Here is a 23,396-nt window from a genome sequence, read left to right as displayed (position 1 = left end):
CCTTACCGCCAGATTTTACTTGATGGTGACAGTGAAAGCTGGCCATTTGTCTGCTTACTTTAAATAGAGTGGGGGGACAAATTGGCAAACCTCTACGGCCCTTACTATGTGGGCTGTTGGAGGTGTATGTTAGCGACAGAGACAGAATAATGAAGGCCCTCATCATACTGTGGGTCCGACAGACTCTAAGTGAGGCAGGCATACCTTCATTTTGGTGGACAGTACCCACACCACCAAACTATAAATTGAGCCCAGAGTTAGTATATATTACAGCACTAAAAAGGCAAAATACAGTTGTCAAAAACTCTATGAATAAGAGCAAGTTATAAGTGGTGGCTCTACTGATTCCAAGGATGCAGTCTCAAACTGCTAAGATGTCTCAGACAGCCTTAGTAAGATGTCCCACATGCATCCCTTAACATTGCGAATCTGAGTGGTGTTGAGGTAATACAAATGGGGAGTATTTTTTTCCATGGGACACTGGTAATTGAAGCTGCACAACAGGTGTCCTGAACACAAAACTTTAGAAATACTTTTATTTTTTTTAACCTAAGCTGAGAAGGAGGCAGTGATTATATGCAGTGAGGCAACCCTAAACTAGCCAGGCTCTAAAACAGGACCCCCACTCTAATGTAATGCGCAGAGAGCTTAAGGCCTGATTAAGAGTTAGGCGGATGGGCTTACTTCTCCACAAACATTAGGATCCTATTATATCCTATGGGAATCGTAATATGGTGGATGGGATTTCTGTCATGTTTGTGATGGAGTAACCCCTCCACCAAATTCTAAATCAGACACTTAGGTGGTCATTACAAGTCTGGCGGTCCTGGGACCTCAAGACTCGCAATGGAGGTCAGACCGCCGCACAAGCAGCGGTCCGACCTCCATATAATGACTGTGGCAGAGCCACCACTGACCAACCACCGGCACTGCCAGGTTGGCGCCAGTTGACAGCCTGGCGGTATTGGCAGTCGCAATCTGCCACGGAGCGCTGCAAGCAGTGCTGCCCTGAGGATTACGAGTCCCCTTTCCGCCAGCCTTTACATGGTGGTCGGACCGCCAGTCAAAGGCTGGCGTAAAGGGGGTGCCGTGTGCCCCATGGGGCCTTTGCCCTGCCCATGCACTGGCATGGGCAGTGCAGAGGCCCCCATGGACAGCCCCGTCGCACCTTTCACTGCCCGAATTAGGGGCAGTCAAAAGCGCGATGGGTGCTGTCGCACCTGACGCACCGCCACAATGCCGCCAGCTCAATTATGAGCTGACGTCAATGTTAAGCGGCCCAGCAGGGAACTCTTAATAGGGTGTGGCGGTCTTCCGTACGAATGAGTCTGGCAGGCGGCCTCTGCCGCCTGCCAAACTCATAATGAGGGCTCAGTGTTGAAATAGCTGAGCTAGTATTAACATTACCGACAGCAATTTCTGCAGTATTTGTAAAACAACTGGTGATTTCAGGGAGTGACCAATGTTTTAATCAGTCTCCAATAACAGCAAATATATCAGCGAATTTTAAAGTAAACACTTTGCAAACCCACCTTCCTGGTAATAAATAGGCCCAGTAAGTGAAGTTATTCACAGGTCAAACTGTTCAATAGCTGCTAACATTAATGTACACAAAGTGCAACAATGCACCAAACCAGACATTAAATCTGTCACTTTCCTCTGTTGGTTGTTGTATTTACCCATTTAAAGAGGTTATATTAAGGGTCACTGGAACTATGTAATCGTGCAGACGTGGCAATTTTTGCATAATTACTGATTTGCCTTATTTGCCACATGATCCTTTGCTCTGCTGCATAATCTGCAGATTTTAACAAAAACATTTTTGTTTCTAGCTCTAACCGTTCAAAAGTTACTTTCAATGCAGCAACACATGTTGTTTTGCAGTGAAAGCCCCTTTGCAAAGCTGGACTGATCACCTTTCTGTTGCTTATTGCTATATTTGGTTGTTAAATTGGTACTAATGAGGTGCATCCACAGCCCAGGCAGTATTACCAAGTTTTAAAATGACAAAATAATGAAGTAATACTATTAGAAAATCTGCCACTTTATGACGCATAATTGGGCTTTTCTTGCTGCACAATTTACTCAAACCTGCCATTTAAATTGGCACTCTCTTGCGCATAATTCCAGTGACCCTAGTTAAATTGTTGCTCAGCTAGTCTAAAAATCCACATTTGATATGCCGGATAAGGGATATTGTGTGCAGCAAGAAATTAAAATCTAAAATATTTAATTGCGATTCAAAGAAGGTGGATAGAATTATTCCCTTTTTCGCCATGATTTGTTTCCACCATTATCATCAGTTCATGTTCACGCCACATACACTGTTCTCAAAGCTACAGTTATTTCAACAAGCCGCTCACATTTTTAAAGAATCAGAAATTTGCTGCAACTCTTTTTACTATTCTGTTTATAAAGTCTTAAAGTTCCCCCAGCAGCAGATATAACTAGTGCTGTAGGTCCAGTGACAGTGGGATCCAGGTGTGAGGGGCCCACTACACTTCAATCAGGGGCACTTTTTGCTACCCACCTCAGGGAAGAAGGCACAGATCACTGACAGAATATCAGAACCAAAAATATCGTGGGCACAGAGTATTGTGTCAAAAATATCGAGAAGGTAAGTGCAAATAGGTCAGTATAGATTTACTATTCGTAACTCCACTGTATGTACCTTGAAGATATATAAAGATTGTCATGGTTCATATATGTGGAGTTAAATATATATATATATATATATATATATACATATATATATATATATATATATATATATATATGGTGTATATATATATTTGTGTATATATATATATATATATATATATATATATATATATATATATATATATATATATATATGTATATATATATATATATATATATATATATATATATATATATATATATATATATATATATATATATATATATATAGTAAAATGTTACTTACCTTTAGAAAATTGCCTCCACAATATTTTTGCTTCTGATATTCTATGTAAACATCATCCCTTCCACACAGGGGCTGGTCCTTCGCAATGGCAAAGGAGCACCACCCTCTGGCTAAGCCAGGAGTTGAAAGATAAAACAATATTTCATTATCGTTTTATCTTTCAACTGGTGGCTCAGCCATCAGCAGGTGCAGGGAGGGAGGGGCTGGGCCACAGGTGGGGCAAGTGTAATCTGTGCACTAAGTGCACATGTGTGTTTGGATGGCCATCACAGCCCAGCCAGACACACATGCACATTTAGGTTTCTCCAACCCGACTGTGCTACACAGCCGGGCTGGCGGAACTGCACAGACCCCAGGGCAGTGTCTGAGCGGAAGTCCAAGCCGCTCAGACCAATCCTGATGCTGCTGTCGTGCCATGCGTGGCATGAGAGCAGTGCCAGGATTGCTGGGGAGTCTGTGCTAGTGTCCCAGTGAATGCTGGAGCACCAGAATAAGAGAAGAGGAGCAATGCAGCAGGCGGCAGTTACAGGAACAGGTACTTCTTTTAAATTATTTTTTTATTCCCCTTGAGATTTGTGGTGGCCGCCGCTGCCTACGCAGATGCCAATCTTCCTTTACCTGTTCTGTCTACTTAAAGATTCTCTTACGTTCTACGTTTCTCCGCAGTCTCCACAGTCCTGACCTGTGTGTGGGCGATGATTCGGATGACTTTGCAATACTTTTTCATTGCTGAAAAGTCTTTTTCCAGTTGTTTCTTTCCCTCCTCGTCTTGCCACTTCTTGCAGTACTTGGTAAAAGCTTTCTTCTTACTCTTGTACCTGAAATATACAGTATAAAGTTGTATTGATCTACGCAATTGATACATTCCCTCCCAGCAGTATCTACATTCATGTCCTCTGTCTGATATAATAAGAAAATAATGCCTCATCCTTTTGCAAACCAGACACCTTACTACTACCTGCAAAATCCCAACTCTTGTCCCGTGCCTGAATGGGACAGTGTGCCACTGGTACATCACAGTCAGTACATCACATGTAAGCATGTTAGAGTTTTTATATCGTAAGTACCTTGAGGGTTGTTTCTAGTATCTTTATACTGAGGTACTTTACATCCCAGGTAAGTATTATTTAATGGTTTTAAGTGACATAAAGTCAAGTTTACGTATACATGATATAGATTTAGATATATATTTAAGTATATATTAACATTTATATATATATGATTTTTTTTAACGTGGTGTCATATAAATGGGACAGTAAGGAATATTTATGGTGTACAAATGGGTAATCTTCAGGGATAGGAATGGATTTTTAGGTTTAAGAGACGGAGGATTAAAGGATAGTGTGTTTTTGGGGGGTTTATGGATGGACAGTGTTAAGGGTTCGTAAATGGTCTTTAGGGTTCAGGGATGGGTAAAGGTAATAGGTAACTGTATACATCCACGTTATTCCTTAAAAACTTGTAATAGTTGCTATTTATAGCACTTGATAAAAAACGCCCCCAAGGTTATTGTTAGTTATCTGGCATGATAAAAAGCACCTAGATTCAAAGAAATTATAAACAGGACCTTAGTCTCATGTTCTGTCTTTCCTCTTGCACTTTAATCGCAATAAAGATACACCGAAGTACCAAACTTCCAGCACATCCCACAGAAGTAGAAAGTAATCCAAACATTTCCTGAAATCACAAAGTCGTGCTTTCCTTCTCACAAACAGGACAACTGTTTCATGATTTGTCTCAGGCAGTTTTCATCCCAGAATAGTGACCACTAACTCAGTCTTTGTAATATCAAAGGTTTAAGACAACGTCACTGTAGGTGATTGTAAGAAATGTGGTTATTGGTTGACTGAGGTGTGAGCCCTGGTCGAGCAGCAGCCACAATCCTTATCAGGGTGAGGCACAAACCAACCCCAAATTAACCTCTGCTCAACCCTCTGGTAGCTTGGCACAGTGCAGTCAGGTTTAATGTAGAGGCAATGTGTAAAGTGTTTGTGCAACACTTCAAACAGTAATAACGTGAAAACACCCAACAAAAAGAATCACACACAAGTTAGAAAAATATAACTTTCTTTAATGAATAAAAGAAAACGAAAACAACAAAAATCCAATCAGAAGAACCAGAGATATGCAGTTTTAAATATTTGGTGATGAGTGCCACAAACCACAAAGCGCCAAATTTGGACATCTGGTCGCACCAGACAAGGACATAGTCACAAGTTCAGGCTGACTTAAATAGAGAATGAGCCAGCTACAGGGACCCAGTTAGGTCTGCTGAACAAAGTACCTTAAATCCTGGTTTGCAGAGCTTTGCAAGGATCTACATCAAAGATGTGTCACGCAACCAAAGAAATGAGTTTGTTCTGAGATATGGTAAAGCTGCTGTCTGGGGTCCTGTGTCTTTGAGGATCCGGTCAATGAGGGCTTGCAATGCGAAGTCAGGCTTTGAGGATGCGTTGTACAGTTGAGGTGATACATCGGCACTGAAGATGTGCCACGCAGCAGTGGTTTTGACGTGCTGCTATGTGGGTCTTTGTGATTGGTCTAGTCCACATAACAGGGGAAATACGTTGGTTCTGCTCGGGTTTGCCCCACACAGCAGAGGAGAAGCGTCATTCTGTTGGATAACAGAGACTGTAAAAGCACCTTAACACCACTTCCAAGGGTCCAAGACTGGGTTGGCATCACTTGGCCGGGTAGACCCACACATGGCAGAGTTCTTTTGCAGATGCAAGGTTGTTGGGGTCCTGTTATGTCCCTGGGGTTTCTGATAAGAAGGCCGGCCAGCTTGCCCGTGCAGTCACACTGTGGTTCTGGGTTCAAGAGATGAAGATCCGGTCATTCTCATCCAGACAACAGGTCAGCACAGCAAGGCAGAAGTCCTTCAGAGCAACAGTCCAACAGAGTGGGAGTCTTTTCAGCAGCACAGTAGTCCTTCTTCCTGGCAGACTATCCACAGGTCCAGAAGTGTACTGATGTGGTGGAGTCTGAGGTCCAGTATTTATACCCAGGTGTGCTTTTGAAGTGGTGAAAAGCTCCTAGACGCAGGTTTTTGAAGTGCACACGTGCACTGAGTTCCTGGACCGGGCTCCAGACTAACTACAGGGGGTATGCATCCCTTTGTGTGGAGGCAGAACACAGCCTATTCAAGTGTAAGTGGTGCTGGGCCCAGTTTCTCCCTCCCATCCTGTCAGTGATGGCCCATACAAACATACCTAAGCTCCCTATGGTGTGTGGCTATCTAGGTGTAATAGACAAAGCCCAACTGTCAAGCACATCCAGGCATATGACCCAGAGACGTGCTGCAGGCACCAAATGGTTACAAATTGTAATTTATAGTCCAAATTCATCATTGGTTAGGAATTCCCATTACAGTTCCAAAGACACCAAACATGAACTGTGTATCTGTTCCCACTTGGAAATTACACTTATAAAAGGTAATTCCAATGCTATCCTTTGGGAGAGGAAGGGCTTGCAGTAGTAAAAGAAAAAACACATTTAAGAGCTTTTCACTAACATGTACACCTCAAAAGTGCATGCCCAACGTTTTGAATACACTGCACCCTGCCCTCTGGGCTGTCCAGGACCTACCTTAGAAGTGATATATGTATTAAAAAAGAAGGTTTGGGCATGGCAAAAGGTTTATTTTGCCAGTTGAAATGGCAGTTTGAAAATACACACACAGACTGCAGTGGCACACCTGAGACATGTTTAAAGTGCTACTTAAGTGGGTGGCACACTCAGTGATGCAGGTCCACTAGAAGCATTTAATTTACAGGTTCTGGGCATAGGTAGTGCCACTTTACCAATATGTTAAATATGTCAAATGAGTATAATATGAACTTACCACGTTTTAAGCATAGAGCACAAACACTTAAGCACTAGTTAGCAAACAGGAAGGTTGAAGGCACGTTTAGGGGGTAAACCACGCTAAGTCTAACAGTGATTACACCCCTTCTTATTTTTAGCATCTCTAACAGTGAATGTTGTCCTAAAGTAGCTTGATAAGGACATCTTCTTTGCTGCTGCTCCAGGGACAACCAGCCTTGGAAACTTCCCATTCCTCTCATGAGGGCGGAGAGCTGGGCAAAACTACATCATGCCCCCACCACAATGCATGCATGCCATTCTCATGAGCAGGGAGGAGAAAATCAACATGCTCACCACCATCAAACTATATTGTAGATATGCTAAGATCCCAATATCTGTATTCATGGCAACTTTGGAGGTGCAGAACCAAGGGTCAACATGCCCCTACCTCTAAGTCACATTGTAAGCTCATCGGGACGACAAGGACCTCCCTCTCTCATTTACTGTACCTGCATGATTTCACTAAAGTAAGATATTCAGGGGAGGTAACTCCCTTTGAGTTACAGCCTGTACCTTCGAGCCTTGTGTTGCTGCAAACCCCTCACAACAAACGGTTTCCTCACACCTCCTATGTCTCTGAAGGATGTCTTTCTGTAAACTCTGGAGAGACTCCATCTCACTCCCTATCAGGGCAGGCACCACATTAAGGCCACTGTAGGCAGCTGCATCATGGAGCCATAACCAATGGCTAGATGAAAGTGCCAGATTGCAACCACTGGTCTAAAAATGTCCCTATTGCTAGGCGCAAGGGAGTGCAAAAATGGTGAAATATATTTTTCCCTAGGGGTCTGAGGAGCCTTACTCAGGAGCTAGCCGCTGTGATTGTAGGGCTTGTTTGATGTGCACAGGACAATATGCTGCAACTCAGCCCTTGTGTCTCTATGATTGCATGCTCTTCAGGGATCATGCCTCACTCCCAGGCCTCTATGTCTTATGCTAGTAATAGTCCTTAAGGTAGTTCCAGGTCACTCTGAGATAATATGATTTGTGTTACTATTAGCTATGCAGGGCAGAGGTCATTCCATTGACTGGGTCTAGTGGACTTGTTTTGTTGCCAGGTTTTGGTGTTGTCTGAGCAGGGAGCTCATTCTCACCCTGAGGGATTCATGACTTAAATTACTATTACTAGTGGGTCTGTGGGCAAGGGGTTCCCTCGTAACCCCTTTCTCTACTAGCTAGGGATGGGAGCTCATCTACTCCCTGTTGTGAAATCTGGGACATCCCCTGAGCCTAATTTGTGCAGGTGGTTGCATCAGTCTCATTTTAGACCCAGAGGACTAGACAAAAGGAGAAAAGGGAGAAAGGAGGAGGAAAATGAAGAGTTGAAAACAAAGCAAGAAAATAGTGATAAAAAAAGAACTCGTGAGCTAAAGATACAGGAAGTGTAGGGTGATGGAAGAAAGAGGCAAGAGGTGGTATTAAGTTTAAACAGCCTTAGTATTCACTGAACCATTCAACAGGTACAGAGGTGAGCTCCAGAGTAAAATGCTGGGCACCCGCACATATGTATTTGGTTCTGGCATTAGCCAAGACCTTTTGATTTTTACTAAAATTATATATATATATATATGTATATAAATTCACCAAATGGCCGCATACCAGTCTGCACGCTCTTACTGCTGGTGCAGATAAGGGGGTTGACGGCCAAACTCCCATTAATCTTTTCAACAAGGGTTAGACATCGCACTCCAGGAAGTCCACTCAATAGCTTCTTTAATGAAATAGGTATGTGCCCCCACCACCTAGCGCGTTTCAACCAACAAAGGTCTTGATCACAGGTAGCCATTGTCTCTTTTTCCCACAGTTTATATAGTCCTCTGTTTATGGCTTTAACACAGCATTCTGGGACACGTAGGTTTTCAAGGTTATTGTTAGAATTTTTGATTTTAACTTGTTAAACATCATAAACATTTATACATTTCCAATACTTGACCTGTCCCAGTCCTCCTATACTGTAATATTGCATCATAATTCTATATATTCAATTTTATTTGTACTACTATTGCTGATAATGTTGTTCATTTTCTATCAAAAGGTGAAGAGATATTGTGACAATTACCTCATATCTATAATATCATCTTTGTATCCTTAATTTTTATTCTATGAATTCACAACTTTTATCCTAATATTTACAATTATAAAGCATCGCTATGTCACTTTGCCTAAGGGGGGATTTCTTTCTATTTAATGTTATTACTTAACAGACAATTGAAAATAATTGTGGGAATAAGAGACAAAATTGCTCACAAACATGTTAGTGTATACTAAAATCACTGATATTGCATGACTTTCTAAATTGGCAACAGTGTATAAAATCCATAGTTTCTTAACATCTCACACTATACACGTGTTTGTAGATGACTATATGTATTTTTTTGGATTAGTTAATGTCTCTCTTTGTTCTTTTATTTCTATTCATTTTCTTCATAAATGTACAAAGAGTTCTTCATCGGCATACAGGCCAAACTGGATCCTGGTTCTTAGTTTTATTATGTATCTAGATTCCAGACGGCGTACTTTCAGTGTTCTATCACCTCCTTTTTCATCATTGAGGACATGAGCTACTCCAAAGTACCGCATTGTCTGCCAGTTCTTTTGATGACGTTGATTGTGATGTTTCACCATTGCATAACTCAAATCTTTATTGTTCACTGCTCTGATGTGTTCTAATATTGTTTTCTTCAACTTACAAGTTGTGCTTCCTACATATTTCATGCCACATCCACATTTTAGTACATATACTACATAGGATGTTTCACATGTAATTCTTTGGTTAATCTTAAATGTGTGCCCAATAGTATCTTTTACATTCTCCCTGTTTTCGCCAATTTGACAGGTCTTGCATTTCAAACACTTAAAAAAAAACACACTTTCTTTGTTCAACCATGTTTGAGATGTTCCTTCAACAAAGTGACTTCTCACAACCTGAACCTTAATAGATGGTGCTTTTCTAAAAGTAACTTTTGGTCCTATTCCTATTAAAGAGCCAATCTCTGAATCATTTTGGAACAGATTCCAATGTTTTTTCAAAATTCTCACAATTGCATCATGTTCTTTATTGTATGTCATTATCATTCTTATTTCTTGGTCTTTCTGACTCTTAATGCTCTTTTGTCCTTTACTTATCAATGTTTGCTCTCTTTGTACTTTTTATGCTCTTACCATCCCCATTTTGATATTATGTTGGGGGTATCCTCTTGTTTCAAATCTATTTTTTACATCTTCAAACTGTTTTAACATTACTATGGCTTCTGAACAGTTTCGTCTAACTCTCAGGAACTCTCCATAAGGTATACTTTTAAGTAAACTCTGTGGATGGAAACTCCTGCCATGTAAAAGACTATTTGTTGAGGTAGGTTTTCGATACATGGTTGTATGTGAGGTTGCATTGTGAACATAAACCTTGATAGATATAGATATATACTTACTTTCAGCCAGCCCTATTCATCCATTGGCCCATTGCTCTGCATTCACATTTTGTTTCTACTCTCTACAGCATATAGCATGGGACAATGGGTAAGCCCACTCCATTCATTGCCTAACTTTATTGTGAGTGGCGGCAATTTGCTCTACTATGAGGAGTACATCTACACACAAAGTAATTTCCTTTCATGCCAGGGACTATTATTGCAACATGTGCTTTTTGAGACCAAAACTATTTTTTGCTTCTAGCTAATGTTTTTTTCCTATATTGGTAGCTCCCCAACAATAAGCTTTACAAAATTCATAACAAAACAAACAGGCGTCGACAAAGCCAAAAGGCTGACAGTTAACGCCAGCCTAACTGGCTTTGCCAATACTTGTTTACAAACAGCAGTGAAGTGTCTTCTTATGCCTGGGTGTGAATGGATTGTGTTACTGTAATATTTCCTCTATTTAGTCAAGTGCTAATGTGCTTGTTCTCTCTGCTTAAAAATTTTAAGATTAGCCATATTTAATTTACCTGTAGGTCCCTGGTAAAGTGGCACTACCTTTGCCCAGGACCTATAAATTAAATGCACTGATTTTGCCACCCACTGAAGTAGCACTTTAACCTTTCTCAGGTTTGCCACTGCAGCCTGTGTGTGCAAATTTAAACTGCCATTTCAAGCTGCCAAAATAAACCTTTTGCCAGACCAAAACCTTCTTTTTTAATATATATGTCACCCCCGAAGGGAGGCCCTGGACAGCCCAGAGGGCAAGGTGCAATGTATTAAAATCATAGAGCATATACTTTTGAGGTTTACATGTCCTGGTAGTGACAAATTCTCAAACTCGTTTTTTACTACTATAATCCCTACCTCTCCCGTAGGGTAACATGGGAGTTACTGTATTCCATTTTATAGGTATAATTTCCAAATGAAAACAGGTAACCAGTTCATGTTTGGTGTCTTTGGAATTATAATGGAAATTCCTAACTTATGGTGAAGTCGGATTTTAAATTACAATTTGTTTTGTAGTATTACCTGTGCAGTGTGTAGTTCATTGTTCCTTTATTGTGTGTACATAGTTTTGGTTCCTAGAAGTGAGCTCCCTCCCACGTTACTTGCAAGTATAGTTTGTGTCACTGTGATCTCTATGAAGCAGATAGCACCATTGGACCTTTACTGTCTCTGTAGGGTTTGTGCTACTGTAATCTGAAGCAGTGGGCTCCCTCTCACCATAGTGTGTCTTTGTCTTTTGTATTAATACGATCTGAAACAGGGAGTTCCTTCTCACCCTAGTGTGTCTGCATGGTTGGTGTTTCTGTTTTCTGAAGCATGGAATTCCGACTCACCTTAGTGTGTCTGCATTGTTAGCGTTACTTTCATCTGAAGCAGGGAGTTCCCTCTCACCCTCGTGTGTCTGCGTGCTTTGTGTTACTGTTATCTAAAGCAAGGAGTTTCTTCTCACCCTATTGAGTCTGCATGGTTTGTGTTACTGTAATCTGAAGCAGGGAGTTACTTCTCACCCTATTATGTCTGCTTGATTTGTGATAAGCACCTTCTCAATGTTTTTATCTATTCATTTAGCAGTATAATATTGCACGAACATAGTCTTTGAACATTAGAGAGCTTTACAGTGGACAGCACACCAAGTTCAAAGTGAGTGAGGACAACCCTGTAGTACTAAAATAAAAAGAGAATTGGATTGAATAGGACAACATTTTAAAGATATTCACAATTAATAAAAATAATTAAAACATCATAAACACACCAGTAGTGAACAATAAACAGTGTTAGGAAAGTTCTAATTATTCGAACATCGATAATTTAACACAAGATTCATAAAGGTTCAGAGTGGTGGGGTTGCATGAGGGAGGGTTAATAGATGCAGCCCCGCAGAAGGAAGCAAGATGGTGGTTGCGGAGAGAGGAAGGGGTCAAGGCGATGACAATCGGAGTAAATTACTGGTGGTGTGGGGTGAGAAGGGCAGAATGAGATCCACGGATATATGACAAATCTCCTGGGTCCCCCAAAGGCAAACCTTCTTACCAGTTCTTGTAGAAGCGCCGCTTGCATTCGTCACTGAGATGCTCTGCAAAAATGGTCTTCAGGCTCCGTAGCCCATGAGGGGTCTCGATGTACCCCACGATCCCCACCACGACCATAGGCGGCGTCTCAATTATGGTGACAGCTTCCACCTCTTCCCTCTTGGAAATCTCTGGCAAGGGTAGAGCGGGAAGAGAATATGCATTAGAGACACATAGTTAGGTCACAGAAATACATGGGGTTTGATAGTTTGGAAGAGGCAGATAGCATTGCTTGTTTTTAATGAACCTTCTCTTGAGAGCTATTTCCAGAGCAGGGGAGGCCTTCGATTCTACCAGGCATCTCCCCATTGGGATGGAGCCCATGGAGGTCAGTTTTGTAAGCCCAGGGACGCAGCTGGTGCCTCTGTCGGTTTCCCCAGTCCCCAGAGGTTAACTGCATCAGGCACAGAGAGGCTTCAAGAGATAGATAGAGAGGTTGGGAGGGTGGAGACGGAGAGAAGGTGATCAGAGGCGGAGAAGAGAGAGAAAGGATGGATGGAAAGAGAGAGAGAGAGTGAGTTAGTTAGGGGAAGAAGGGAGTGGAGATTGTTTAAGCATTTTAGACGCAGCCGCTTTTGGTTCCCCTGAACGGCCCTGGTTATAACTTATTGTAACCCCTCGATTGGTAGAGTGATCCTTACTCATTCCGGTTCTATGGACCTCCCGCAGAGTGTGTGTCATTCCGGCCTTGTAGCCCAGGAAAGCGGCCAGGTGCACCGGTTTGCTGGGGTCATCCTTCGGCCAGGTCCTTACTTTTCCTCTGTGACGACGGCACCTCTTGTGGGGGAGGAAGCCCAGGTGGCCGTGCCTGGGGGCGGAAAACTTGCGATGGGACTGAAGGGGGAAGAAAATAAAAGGGAGAAAATGTCATGCAGCATCATCCCTAAGACATGCAAGTTTTCTGTGCATTCACTCTTCATGGCCACAGAGGGCTATTGTGCCAACTTTATAAAAAAAGAAGCCTTTGAAAATCCCTAAGTAGAAAGCTGGGGAAGTTGGTCCCCAGAGGTGAACTTCTTCCTTAGGACATCAGCAAGGGAAAGTGGGTCATTGATCAGGGCCCTGCTCCTTTATGGGAGCAGGGCAGAGTATGCCCATGTACGTACACCTTGTTTCTTTGTCATTTAGGCCAAGATGAGTTATTGGTTGGTGTGGATACTTGGCCAGTACCTAGTACTACAAAGTGGTGCAAAAATAGAACAAACAGCAGCACTGATGAACGTTTGTGCTCAAAAACTATTTTGCACAGAAAGTTCACATAGGAAGCACCACAATTGCTTGGCACCACAGAGCATCAGGACCCCTAAAAGCTATGGCAATGCAGAAGCATCACTATGATGGTGCAGCTGGTGCTTTGGCAAAAGTGCTCAGAGGTGTGCCGGGTCCAGCCTGCCCTACAAGTGCAGCTTGCGCATAAGGCAGCCAGAACTGATTTTAGTCTGAAGGCTACGAGGCAGCACAGCAAAGACATAGCGTAAATATGTTGAAAGCCTAACTCGCAATTAATTCCATCCATTGCTTATTATTGGCTTTTTATTTTTTGTCAATCACATTTTCATGCTTTCTGTTTGCTGGCTTTATATGTTTAGTTCACCTAGCTCGTGTTTCTCCCTCCCACGGAGTATAGCCTTTTTACCATCTCTTTGATTGGCTCCTTCTAAGCTTCCACCAGTGGCTGTTGTTTTAGAACGATTTTTTATTTTTTGTGAAGCACTACATGAGAGTGTATTTGTCTTCCAGCTGTCTCCCTTGTGTGCTTCTCTTCCCACCTCAAGCACTCCAGGTTGTTTCCTCGCCTGTGTTCTGCTGTCACACACTTCCGATCTCCAGATTGTCTTACCTGAGTCCTTCTCCTCACGCCTTTCATACAGCTGTATAGCTTCGTCCTCTGCCTGCTACCCACCCCTGTGTTTCTACCCAAGCTCCACTTTCATCTCCCTGTCCAGTGTGTGGTTTCCCAGTTCTCCCTTGTATGAAGCTTCTAACCACCCTCCCTCCATTGCTACTGGTGCTTGTTCATGCCCACCATTCCTCTACCCCACTGTTGATTAGTGCCCACCCCTTCACCGCATGCACATTGGTGGTTGTCCTCACCTAGACATTTGTGCTGCAGGTAGAGCTGGACCTCAAATAAAATCTTATGCAAGGTGCCACTTTGAGCCGTAACTAGTGCTTAGCTTTACACAAAAAAATAGTTTTTTTTATTGTGAGCTTAGCTGATGACATGTTGTCATTGAGCTGGTCTTGTAAACTCAGGCGCTGTGCAATTTTTTCCCAGTTCTGTTACGTGGTGTAGCTGAATTCCATGCAGCGCTGCATTAAGTGAATGGTACTTAATCTCGGACAAAATGTTTTGAACATACAGGACTAAAATAAATCATGCAATACATATGGATTGATACATTTAAATTCTTTGCATAGGATGTACTATACACCGGCAGGCCTGCACATGGGGGGAGCCAAGGTGGAGACGATCTGCGTCAAATGCTGACATCCACATGCTGACTTTCTGCATCTGTCCTGGAAGTGCCCACAGATACTTTCGGTCTTAGATTATCCATACACTCTCAAAGATTGTAGGGCACAAAATCACACCTTCACCATTAACAGAATTGATGGGATATGTTAAAGACATGCCGAAGGGGGTGAGGAAATTTGTAGCCCTCACCTGCCTATTACCCAAAATGGAGAGTGGTGCTCCACTGGGGGAGAAGGTTATCCCCTTGGTTAAAAGACTGGAGGAAGGACATGATATCCTGTAATGGAAATACTGAAATATATGCTGAAACCCTAACCTCTTTGGACATTTGGGCTCCCCTGCATAATTTGGGGAGTAAGACTCGGACAAACTTTGAGATGGTAGATGGTAATGCATGATATAGTGTGAGATGGCAGGTGAGGGGGTTACTGACCCCATCCCTCTATATTGAAGGACTCACTACTTCAGACAGATCATACAAGTTGAGGCGTTAACGGTCTGGAGCGGGTTTACTAATTCTCCATGGTGAAAAGTCCACATAATACCATGCTAATCATTAGATCCCCTTTCTCCAAGGGGGAGTTGCTGTGATCCCACATCAGTGGGAAATGTTACTCCAAATGCAATGAAAGTTATGATGGGTCAACTAGATTGTGTGAAAGCTGAATTTATTAATAACAAATCTGCATCAATTAGTAAATAAAAATGTACATGAATTTTGCTAATGTAGAGAAGTAGAGTGTTTTGGAAAATGTGCCCATCTAGGTGGCAACCATACTGTGTACAACATTAATAAAGAAATTACATCAACTACTTAGAATTAATACGCACGCATAGAATTAAATGAATTAGTGGACCATACTAATGTATTAATGAAATGTATTTGCTTAATTTCACTAGGCATAGAGTATTTGTGCTGTTATGGGCAAGTCGACAAGGCGTCATGTTAATCTTCATGGCATAAATAAATGTTCATAAATGTTTTCTGTTTCACTAGAAATCACTTATTCATTGTTCACATAGAACTGAACAAACAGATTTGTAATGCTGCAACGTTAAACTAGCCAATGTCTTAAACTTTCTTGTGAGAACTGTCTGCTGTAATGCAATGTTATACCTACGGATACAATTGTATCTTTGGTGCATGAGTAGCTGAATTTCCCAGGATGTTACAATGGCTTCACTGACTGGAGTTATGATTGCAACTGAAAAGCTACCAGACAAAACTGGTAAAGGGAACAGGAGAAGAGGAGCCAATCATCGACGTGTGAAAGACGGTCTGACTATATCATAGATTTAGAAATTAATGTTTATTGGTCCTACTGTGATCAGACAATATTCTGACCAATGACGACTTGAGAAACAGCCTGTGTGCTTTTAACTTAGAACAACTGCACTTACCAGGATTAACGCAGTTCCTGATGTTCTTCCTTCTAGCTTTAGCCTGATCATGTAATTTTGTTAATATTGTTGATGCTGTTTCCTTAGCTTGAATCCCTTTCTAAGTTGGTTCAGTTGACTTAGAGCCCAACCGTGGCTGAGCCAATCCCCTTCATTTCCCCTTGCCAACACTGACCAGACAGATGTCCATCTGCCGAAGAAATCACAGATTGCTGATCCATTCCGGAGAGGTGTAAAAATATGCAATTGTCTTTGTTGTAGATTATGGGCCTGATTCTAACTTTGGAGGACGGTGTTAAACCGTCCCAAAAGTGGCGGATATACCACCTACCGTATTACAAGTCCATTATATCCTATGGAACTCGTAATACGGTAGGTGGTATATCCGCCACTTTTGGGACGGTTTAACACCGTCCTCCAAAGTTAGAATCAGGCCCTATGTTCTTTTCTTTTAGCTACAAACCGCTATTTTGATAGAGCCCTAGTTGGATGTTTTCCAAATTAATATTTGTTGAAATTGTTTGCATGAAGCCCAGAGATGCCAATCAAATTAAAGGGTTAGTAAGAGTGTCCATGTTCAATAAATTTTATTAACAAAGGATAGATTTTATTTACCTGTCAAATCTAGATGTATGCCCCTTCTACTGTTCAGTTATTGATGCTATTAATCTGTACGGTAGCTCTTGAATGTTTAATGATAAATTATTTGGTTAGATTGAGATTTTTTTGCCACTTTGGTCAGCCTGTATTATTCATATATGTTTATCATATGGTACTATGATTACTCTGCGTGATATTAGCATTATTAATCCACGGAAATAAACCTTCTGACCTTTACAAAAGGGTGTGGTTATTCATGGCCACATGGGTCATGGTGTGTAAAGTTTACTGACTCAAAGTTTTCTGATAACTAAATTTTGGGTCCATGGTGTAACCCTCTCAGTGTTGTCAAATGGTCCATCGAACCTCCAACGCGTACCCTTATAAATACATTATTAAAGACTAAATAAGGCCAGACGCGCTCACAATTGTAAGAGATGAAAATGCTAGGAAGACTTGTAGAGGGGAGAGATTTTCACCCCCTCCCTACAAGCTTCATACTGAATGAACTATGGGGTAACAGAGCAATATAATTGGGAAACCGTCAATGACGCCTGATTAATGTACGCATGAGATGAAATTGTAAAGTTTTTTGGGTGTGTTTTTCTCTTATTTTGTATTGTTTACTAAATAAAAGGATAAATAGGAACAAAAAATAGTGGCTTACATGCTGAATGGATAACTGTTGCTGTTTAAATTCAGTAAAACTAGCATGAGCCCACACCGATTGGAATGTTATGTGTCATTTTGTAAAACAGTAACTAAGTTTTAATGTAGACAGATGTAAAGTTAAGCACTGGGTCATAGAAATCCTAAGGAGCAGGACATTGTGGGATATGACTTCACATGGTGCAACCTGTGGTGATTATATCTGAGGAGGTCAAAACGGGGAACCTATTTCACACAGCCATGGGACGCTGACAGCTAGAGGGCTGGCCACTGAAAATATGAGATTGAATTATCAATGTAAATGCTGCTGGTGAGGCCTCATCTGGAGTATTATATTCAGTTCAAAAGGCCACGTTAGTTGAGGTAAAGGGGGGAGTTGACTTTGAGGCAGTCCACAGATGATGTACCAGATAGATGCATGGGTCAGGCCTCGAGGCACAGGGGGGAAAGGCTTTAGAATGTAAACATGTGTACATTGGAGAAAAGAAAACATGGTCTGGGTGTGATAGAGACTGTCAAACGTGCAATAGGAATAGAAATTGTTAAAGATGGACACAAGATGTCTCAGTTAGTTAAACACTGCTGGCTTTTGCTGTGATCTGCAGGGCAAAATATTCAAACCCAGCAAGGGCAACTCAATCTTCAGAGTCCAAAACCAGTACACCAGGACCACTAAGGCTTCAATTACAAGTACATGGATTCCTATGCAGAGATTTCAGGTGTCCGAATTACCCATACAAGCTGGAATCTCCACGTGGAATTCCAGCAATTATGTGTATGACCACATGGAGTGGGGAATAACTGTATGAAACCCGTTTTTCAGCTGGTTTTCCAAGTAGATTCTAGACTTCATGGGGACATGGACATATCACAACTGCTCTTAGTAGGTGATACATTTCTGTGAGGACTCCAGTGAGGGGCGGGGAGGGGAGAGACTGGTCTGGGGAGAGTTGGGAACGAAAGGAGAACACATTTCTGGCCATGCCTGCCTGTGCCCTGGGGATCACAATTCTCTCCCAAATTTAGAGGGACCAAACCCAAAAAACACACCCAGCAGTATCAGTACTCATGCGGTGCAGTATTACCAACCCTAAATACATCGGCTTTACATGAGGGAATCTTCAAACGATACCCCCATCAATACCACAGCTGAACCCCAAACCTCTGCCTTAATAAATGCTGCCTAAAAGCATCCTCTGAGGCATGTTCTATCTCCACAAGTGTTCTCAGAGCAGGAATTTTTCATTCAAGATTCTCACTCCTGCTGTCCTCACCCTGAAACCTACTCTTAACATCTGTCCTTCTTTCTCTTCATCCTTTTTTCTGACTCTTTCCATCTTGCTTTCTTTCATTCTTTCTGTACTTTTGTCTATCCTTCTTCCTGACTTTTCAGTCGATCTGTCTTCCTTCGCTCAATCCTACAACACTTTCTTCAGTCAATCTTTCATTCTCTTCTTCCTTTATTTATCCATTATCCATCCTTTATTCTCACCATCCAAACATCCAACCCTCCTCTTTCTTTTAAACCATCACTCTATCTTTTCTTTCCATTATTCATCTTTCTCTCCATCAACCATCATCGAGCCTTCTCCAGCCCTCATTTTCTCCACCTGTTTGACCCTTCAACCTCAGATCCTTTGTTCCTTCTTTTCATCACTTGTTCCTCCTCTTCATCCGCCCATCTCTGCATTCACCCATCCATCCTCTCCATCCGTCTCTCCATCCCTCCTTCTTTCAACTCCCCACTCCCTCCTTTCCATTGCAAGAGATGACATTTATGAGTTTCTTGGAGACCAGAGTCTCTGATCAATGTTAAGGGAACCATAAACAAAAACTTAAACGTCTCATGTTACACCGAACTGCCCAGTGACATCCCCCACTCCCGCTCAAACTGCTTAAATGGAGGATTCATGACGCCCCGGGTGCAGCAATGAAACAACTCTAATGAAGTGATAAAATTGGAAGTCAAATGGACCAGGGTTTCCAGGTAGGATTCCACATTGGGAAATACTCACCACACAGTGGCTGCCACTGAACGGGGGTGGCGGGGAGAGGATTAAAAAAAGGTCTTTTTTTTTTAAAACCCACTTAACTGGTCAGTTCGGGAGACGTATTCTTCTCATCCGTCCTCCTCTTCGTCCGGAAGCACACAGGCTTCAAGACTTCCCTCAGCCAATCACGATGCTGCTGTCACCAGCATGACAACAGCGCTGTGATTTGTGTGAGCGGCCTGATTCGGCACTCACAAAGAGAGTGGCACCCTGTGCACTTTCTCCTCCCGGCTGTGAAATATAGGCGGGTGGAGAAATGCAAAGTGCACATGTCTGTTTGGCCGGCCCAAGCGGTCGGCCAAACAGGCATACGCACTTAAGGTACGCATACCACCACTCCTCACTCCAGCCCCACCCCGCCCTATCCTGGCTCAGCAAAAAATAAAATGATAATTACGATCAGTTATTATCATTTTATTTTTCTTCTGCTGAAAGCGGGGGGGGCGACGCTCCTACGCCTTAGCAGAGAAGCCGCCCCTGCTACCAACCCAGCACTTGCAGCATCCACTGTAAACCCCGAGCGACAGAGAGATGCGCATGGACATGGGAGATGCAGATGCATCCACCATCAACCTTGGTGCAGACCTTTCTCTCTGATGGACTCCCTACAAGAGGTCTTTGCTGGATCACAGAAAGACAAAGGGTCTCATCTGGAGTTAGACGGTAACAGACAAACTGCTGAATTTTGTCAGGTGTGTTATTTCCATCCTTACTGTAATTTTAGTCAGTGGAGAGCAGAGAAATACCTTCGGGGGGTTGTTTGGGGGTGTTACATCCCACTCATGTATTTTTTGGTAAATAGTTGGGTACAACTGCTTTCAGTCGCATAAGGTGAGGTGTCTGCAGGGGTGGCTAATACATTAGGCCAGAGGAGCGTTGCCATCTGCCAGTAGCAACAGCTGCACAGCTTTTACTATAAAATGATAATAAACAATGTTTATTATCATTTTATAGTAAAAGGGGTGGGCCTTGGGGCAGTGACGAGGGGGAGTGCACAGCACTCCCCCTTAATATGCATGTATGTTTGCCCGGCTGTCTTAGGCCGGCCAAACACACATGCGCACTGAGCTCTCTCCAACCCAGCAACGCAAGTACTGCGTTGCTGGGTTGGAGACAGCAGGCAGAGACTTTCAGTTTGCCAAAGAGCGCCCTCCAATCCTAACGCTGCTTTCAAGCTTGCAGCAGCATGAAAACAGCGTTAGGATTGGACGCAGGGCAGGCTGGGAGCCTGTGCCTGCAGTCCAGTCAAGGAGCAGATTGGAGCGGTGAGGCGCGGCACGGCACAAAAAGGCACTTTTTAAAAAAAATACGTAATTTATCTATTTTCGTCGTGTCCACCTCCCCCCGCCCTATGCTGCGCCACCCCTTTTCCATCCCACGAGATGCTCCTGGGTGTCTGTCAGATTTCCCCAGGACTTTTTGCATACACACAGACAAAAACACACACACACTCTCCTGCTCTATCTGTTCTGAAAGTCTACAAAAATGTTGGTTATTTTACACAATATTGTGATGTCTCATACTTAGTGCCCCCAACAATCCGCATTTCTCTCCCTTTTCGGTGCCCCTTATGCCCTCCTTAAGCGCCCAACTCGTCATATAATATATTTCAATATAATATTTTTGGAAAATCTGGAGTCCCCCCCCCCCCCAACCAATCTTACAGCCCAAGCTGTGGCCCTGGTGGAGAGTCTCCTGCTGGAGTTATCACGTTGACACCGAAGCTTGGCAGCGATAATTGCATCATATAATGAACACAGGTAGCGACAACATTTGTTAGGTAATGGACACCTGTGCCCTCCTATGAAAAACATAAACAATTTGGCACAACCTTCTAGTATTACCCCCAAAAAAAATTTAAACTAGAAAATGCACTCTCTTGGCAGCACGTCTCCACAAAACCGCATTAGTCTCTTTCCTGTGATGAAATTGTTTGAAAGGTCAAACCACTGCCTACTGAAAGCATTGACAATGCCCTGCTAGAGGCAGGGTGTGTGCTATACAATCAACTATGATAATGCAACAGGAGGCACGAGCTGAAGACACTGTAGGCATAACTGTGCAAAACTATCAAAAAACATTTAACATCCGAGCTGTGGTGTTAGTCTGTTGTAAATCCTGTTTAGTAGCTTCACAACAGCTGTGGGAGAGAGAAATGAAAAGACACAACAGCTGCAAGCCTGGGAGCTCTGTGCTGGAGGCAGGGAGGTTCACAGGGCGAAAACAGTGCAAACCATTCTTCTAAGATGACCCAGGGTTGAAGGATCATGGATTTTATACATCCTGGAGACACAAACTCATTGCATGTTAAGATATACACTACACAATCTCATTGCAACACAAGGTTCAAGGAAGTGCCTCCCCCTCAGCCAGTTCAGCACACAGAAACAAAAAGTGTCTATTGTCACACTTCCAGACACAGAAGGCGTGAGATCTGGACAGACAGACATTGTGGAGCTCAAAAAGCAGACACTGACCACCCTCCAAAGACATAGAGGCGCAGATACAAACCATGGGGGCTTCAGCGGTGCGCGTCTGGCAGCAGTAAGAGGTCGTCGACTACTGCTGCAACAACATGATACTTAAGATGTTATCCGGGCTGGAGGCACAAATTTAGCTGCTGGCTTCATTGACTGCTAATATTAATTCCATACGCCTGGAGAGCTGGCAGCGCTTGACGTCCATGGCAGTTGTCCATGGGGCAGGAGGGTGTGCAGGTCTTAGTTTAGCACAGAAGAGGCATGAACCTGCACCCAGCTAAGCACAGTGGTGCCTTGAGTGCAACAGATGCTACTGTTGTCGAGGTGTGTGCTAGCAGCTGTTTCCAGATGTTTGTGGGTTCTTGGTGTTCCACAGCAAAGTTTAAATGTAAAAACGTAGTTGATTGTACTACTGAATATTTACACTAACAATATCGTGGTATAAGTATATCAAGGACAGAAAATCGAGGGACAAAATATCACGAGATATGTGCATATAGAGAAGCACAGATTTACTATTCCAACTCCACATCTGTGTCTCTTGAAGATGTATGCACCGCATATGTACATATATGTAGAGTTAGGTATGGAAAATCTAGACTAATTTACCTGTTGACATATTTTTTTCATTATTTTGGCCTCAATATTCTGTCCCATGAATATGGGTTTGATATTCAGGGGGCATACCACATAACATATATGTCAACTACCAACTTATTGTCAAGTGGCTGATTAGTTAAGAATAGTAAATCTATACTCTCTTAAATATGCTTACTTTGACGACTGTGTGAAGTCAATATGTGTGCAGACCGATATCACCTAAATACTGTGATGTACAACTGGGCACTAACTATAAGGAAGAATCTCTGTAATTGTTAACGTTACTTATTCTCTGTAGAGAACACCAGTCGCGGCTTGCATCTTTAATGAGGAGGGGGGCAGCATGTGGGGGGGGCAGCACGTGGGAGCAGGTCCAAAAATGAATTAAAATAAAATAAAAACTTGCCCACTCCTCGCCGCACCACTCCTCCGTCTCCTCAGGCTGGAGGCGGGCACAGGTTCCCAGCCTGCCCTACGGCCAATCCTGACACTGCTCAGAGCAGCGTCAGGATTGGCTGGGAGCAACCCGGCTGGGCATTCCCAGGCAGACTGGGAGCCTGTGCAGGCACTGTCCAGCCCAGCAACAGAGAGCTTACAGTCACCCTGTGGTCTCGCCCCATCCACCACGAAGGGATAATAAACATAGATTATTATCCCTTCATGGTGAAAGGTTTGCAGCTTCTGCTGCTGGCAGGGGGGGTGACGCTCCTCTGCCCTAATGGAGGAGCCACCCCTGGAAAACACTTTTAATACCAGTGTGGCCTCCCCGTTTAGGAAGGTATTGAAAATGCCTTATGCCCCATTGTTAAAG

The 23,396-nt window shown here is 42.8% G+C and overlaps 2 protein-coding genes across 3 annotated transcripts in view; one reads left to right on the top strand and one right to left on the bottom strand.

The window, feature by feature from the left end:
• The window catches only part of LOC138261124 (testis-expressed protein 2-like), a 344,587-nt gene extending 327,566 nt beyond the window's left edge, over positions 1-17,021 (top strand). For both annotated transcript variants that reach the window (XM_069209794.1, XM_069209792.1), the window contains exon 13: positions 14,727-17,021. The gene's annotated coding sequence lies outside the window, so the exon portion shown is untranslated. The remainder of the gene's footprint in view (positions 1-14,726) is intronic.
• The window catches only part of RPL3L (ribosomal protein L3 like), a 111,368-nt gene extending 89,246 nt beyond the window's left edge, over positions 1-22,122 (bottom strand). The window contains exons 1-4 of the mRNA XM_069209795.1: positions 22,017-22,122; positions 12,947-13,139; positions 12,268-12,436; positions 3,630-3,765 (exon numbers count right to left, since the gene is read on the bottom strand). Of these exons, the coding sequence (XP_069065896.1) occupies positions 3,630-3,765; positions 12,268-12,436; positions 12,947-13,139; positions 22,017-22,019 (501 nt within the window). The 5' untranslated portion in view covers positions 22,020-22,122. The remainder of the gene's footprint in view (positions 1-3,629; positions 3,766-12,267; positions 12,437-12,946; positions 13,140-22,016) is intronic.
• Positions 22,123-23,396: the final 1,274 nt, after the last annotated feature.

Source organism: Pleurodeles waltl, chromosome 10 (genome assembly GCF_031143425.1).
Source record: "Pleurodeles waltl isolate 20211129_DDA chromosome 10, aPleWal1.hap1.20221129, whole genome shotgun sequence".
Classification (NCBI taxonomy): domain Eukaryota; kingdom Metazoa; phylum Chordata; class Amphibia; order Caudata; family Salamandridae; genus Pleurodeles; species Pleurodeles waltl.
Note: the sequence above shows the minus strand (reverse complement) of the source record. Positions and strands in the feature narration are given on the sequence as shown.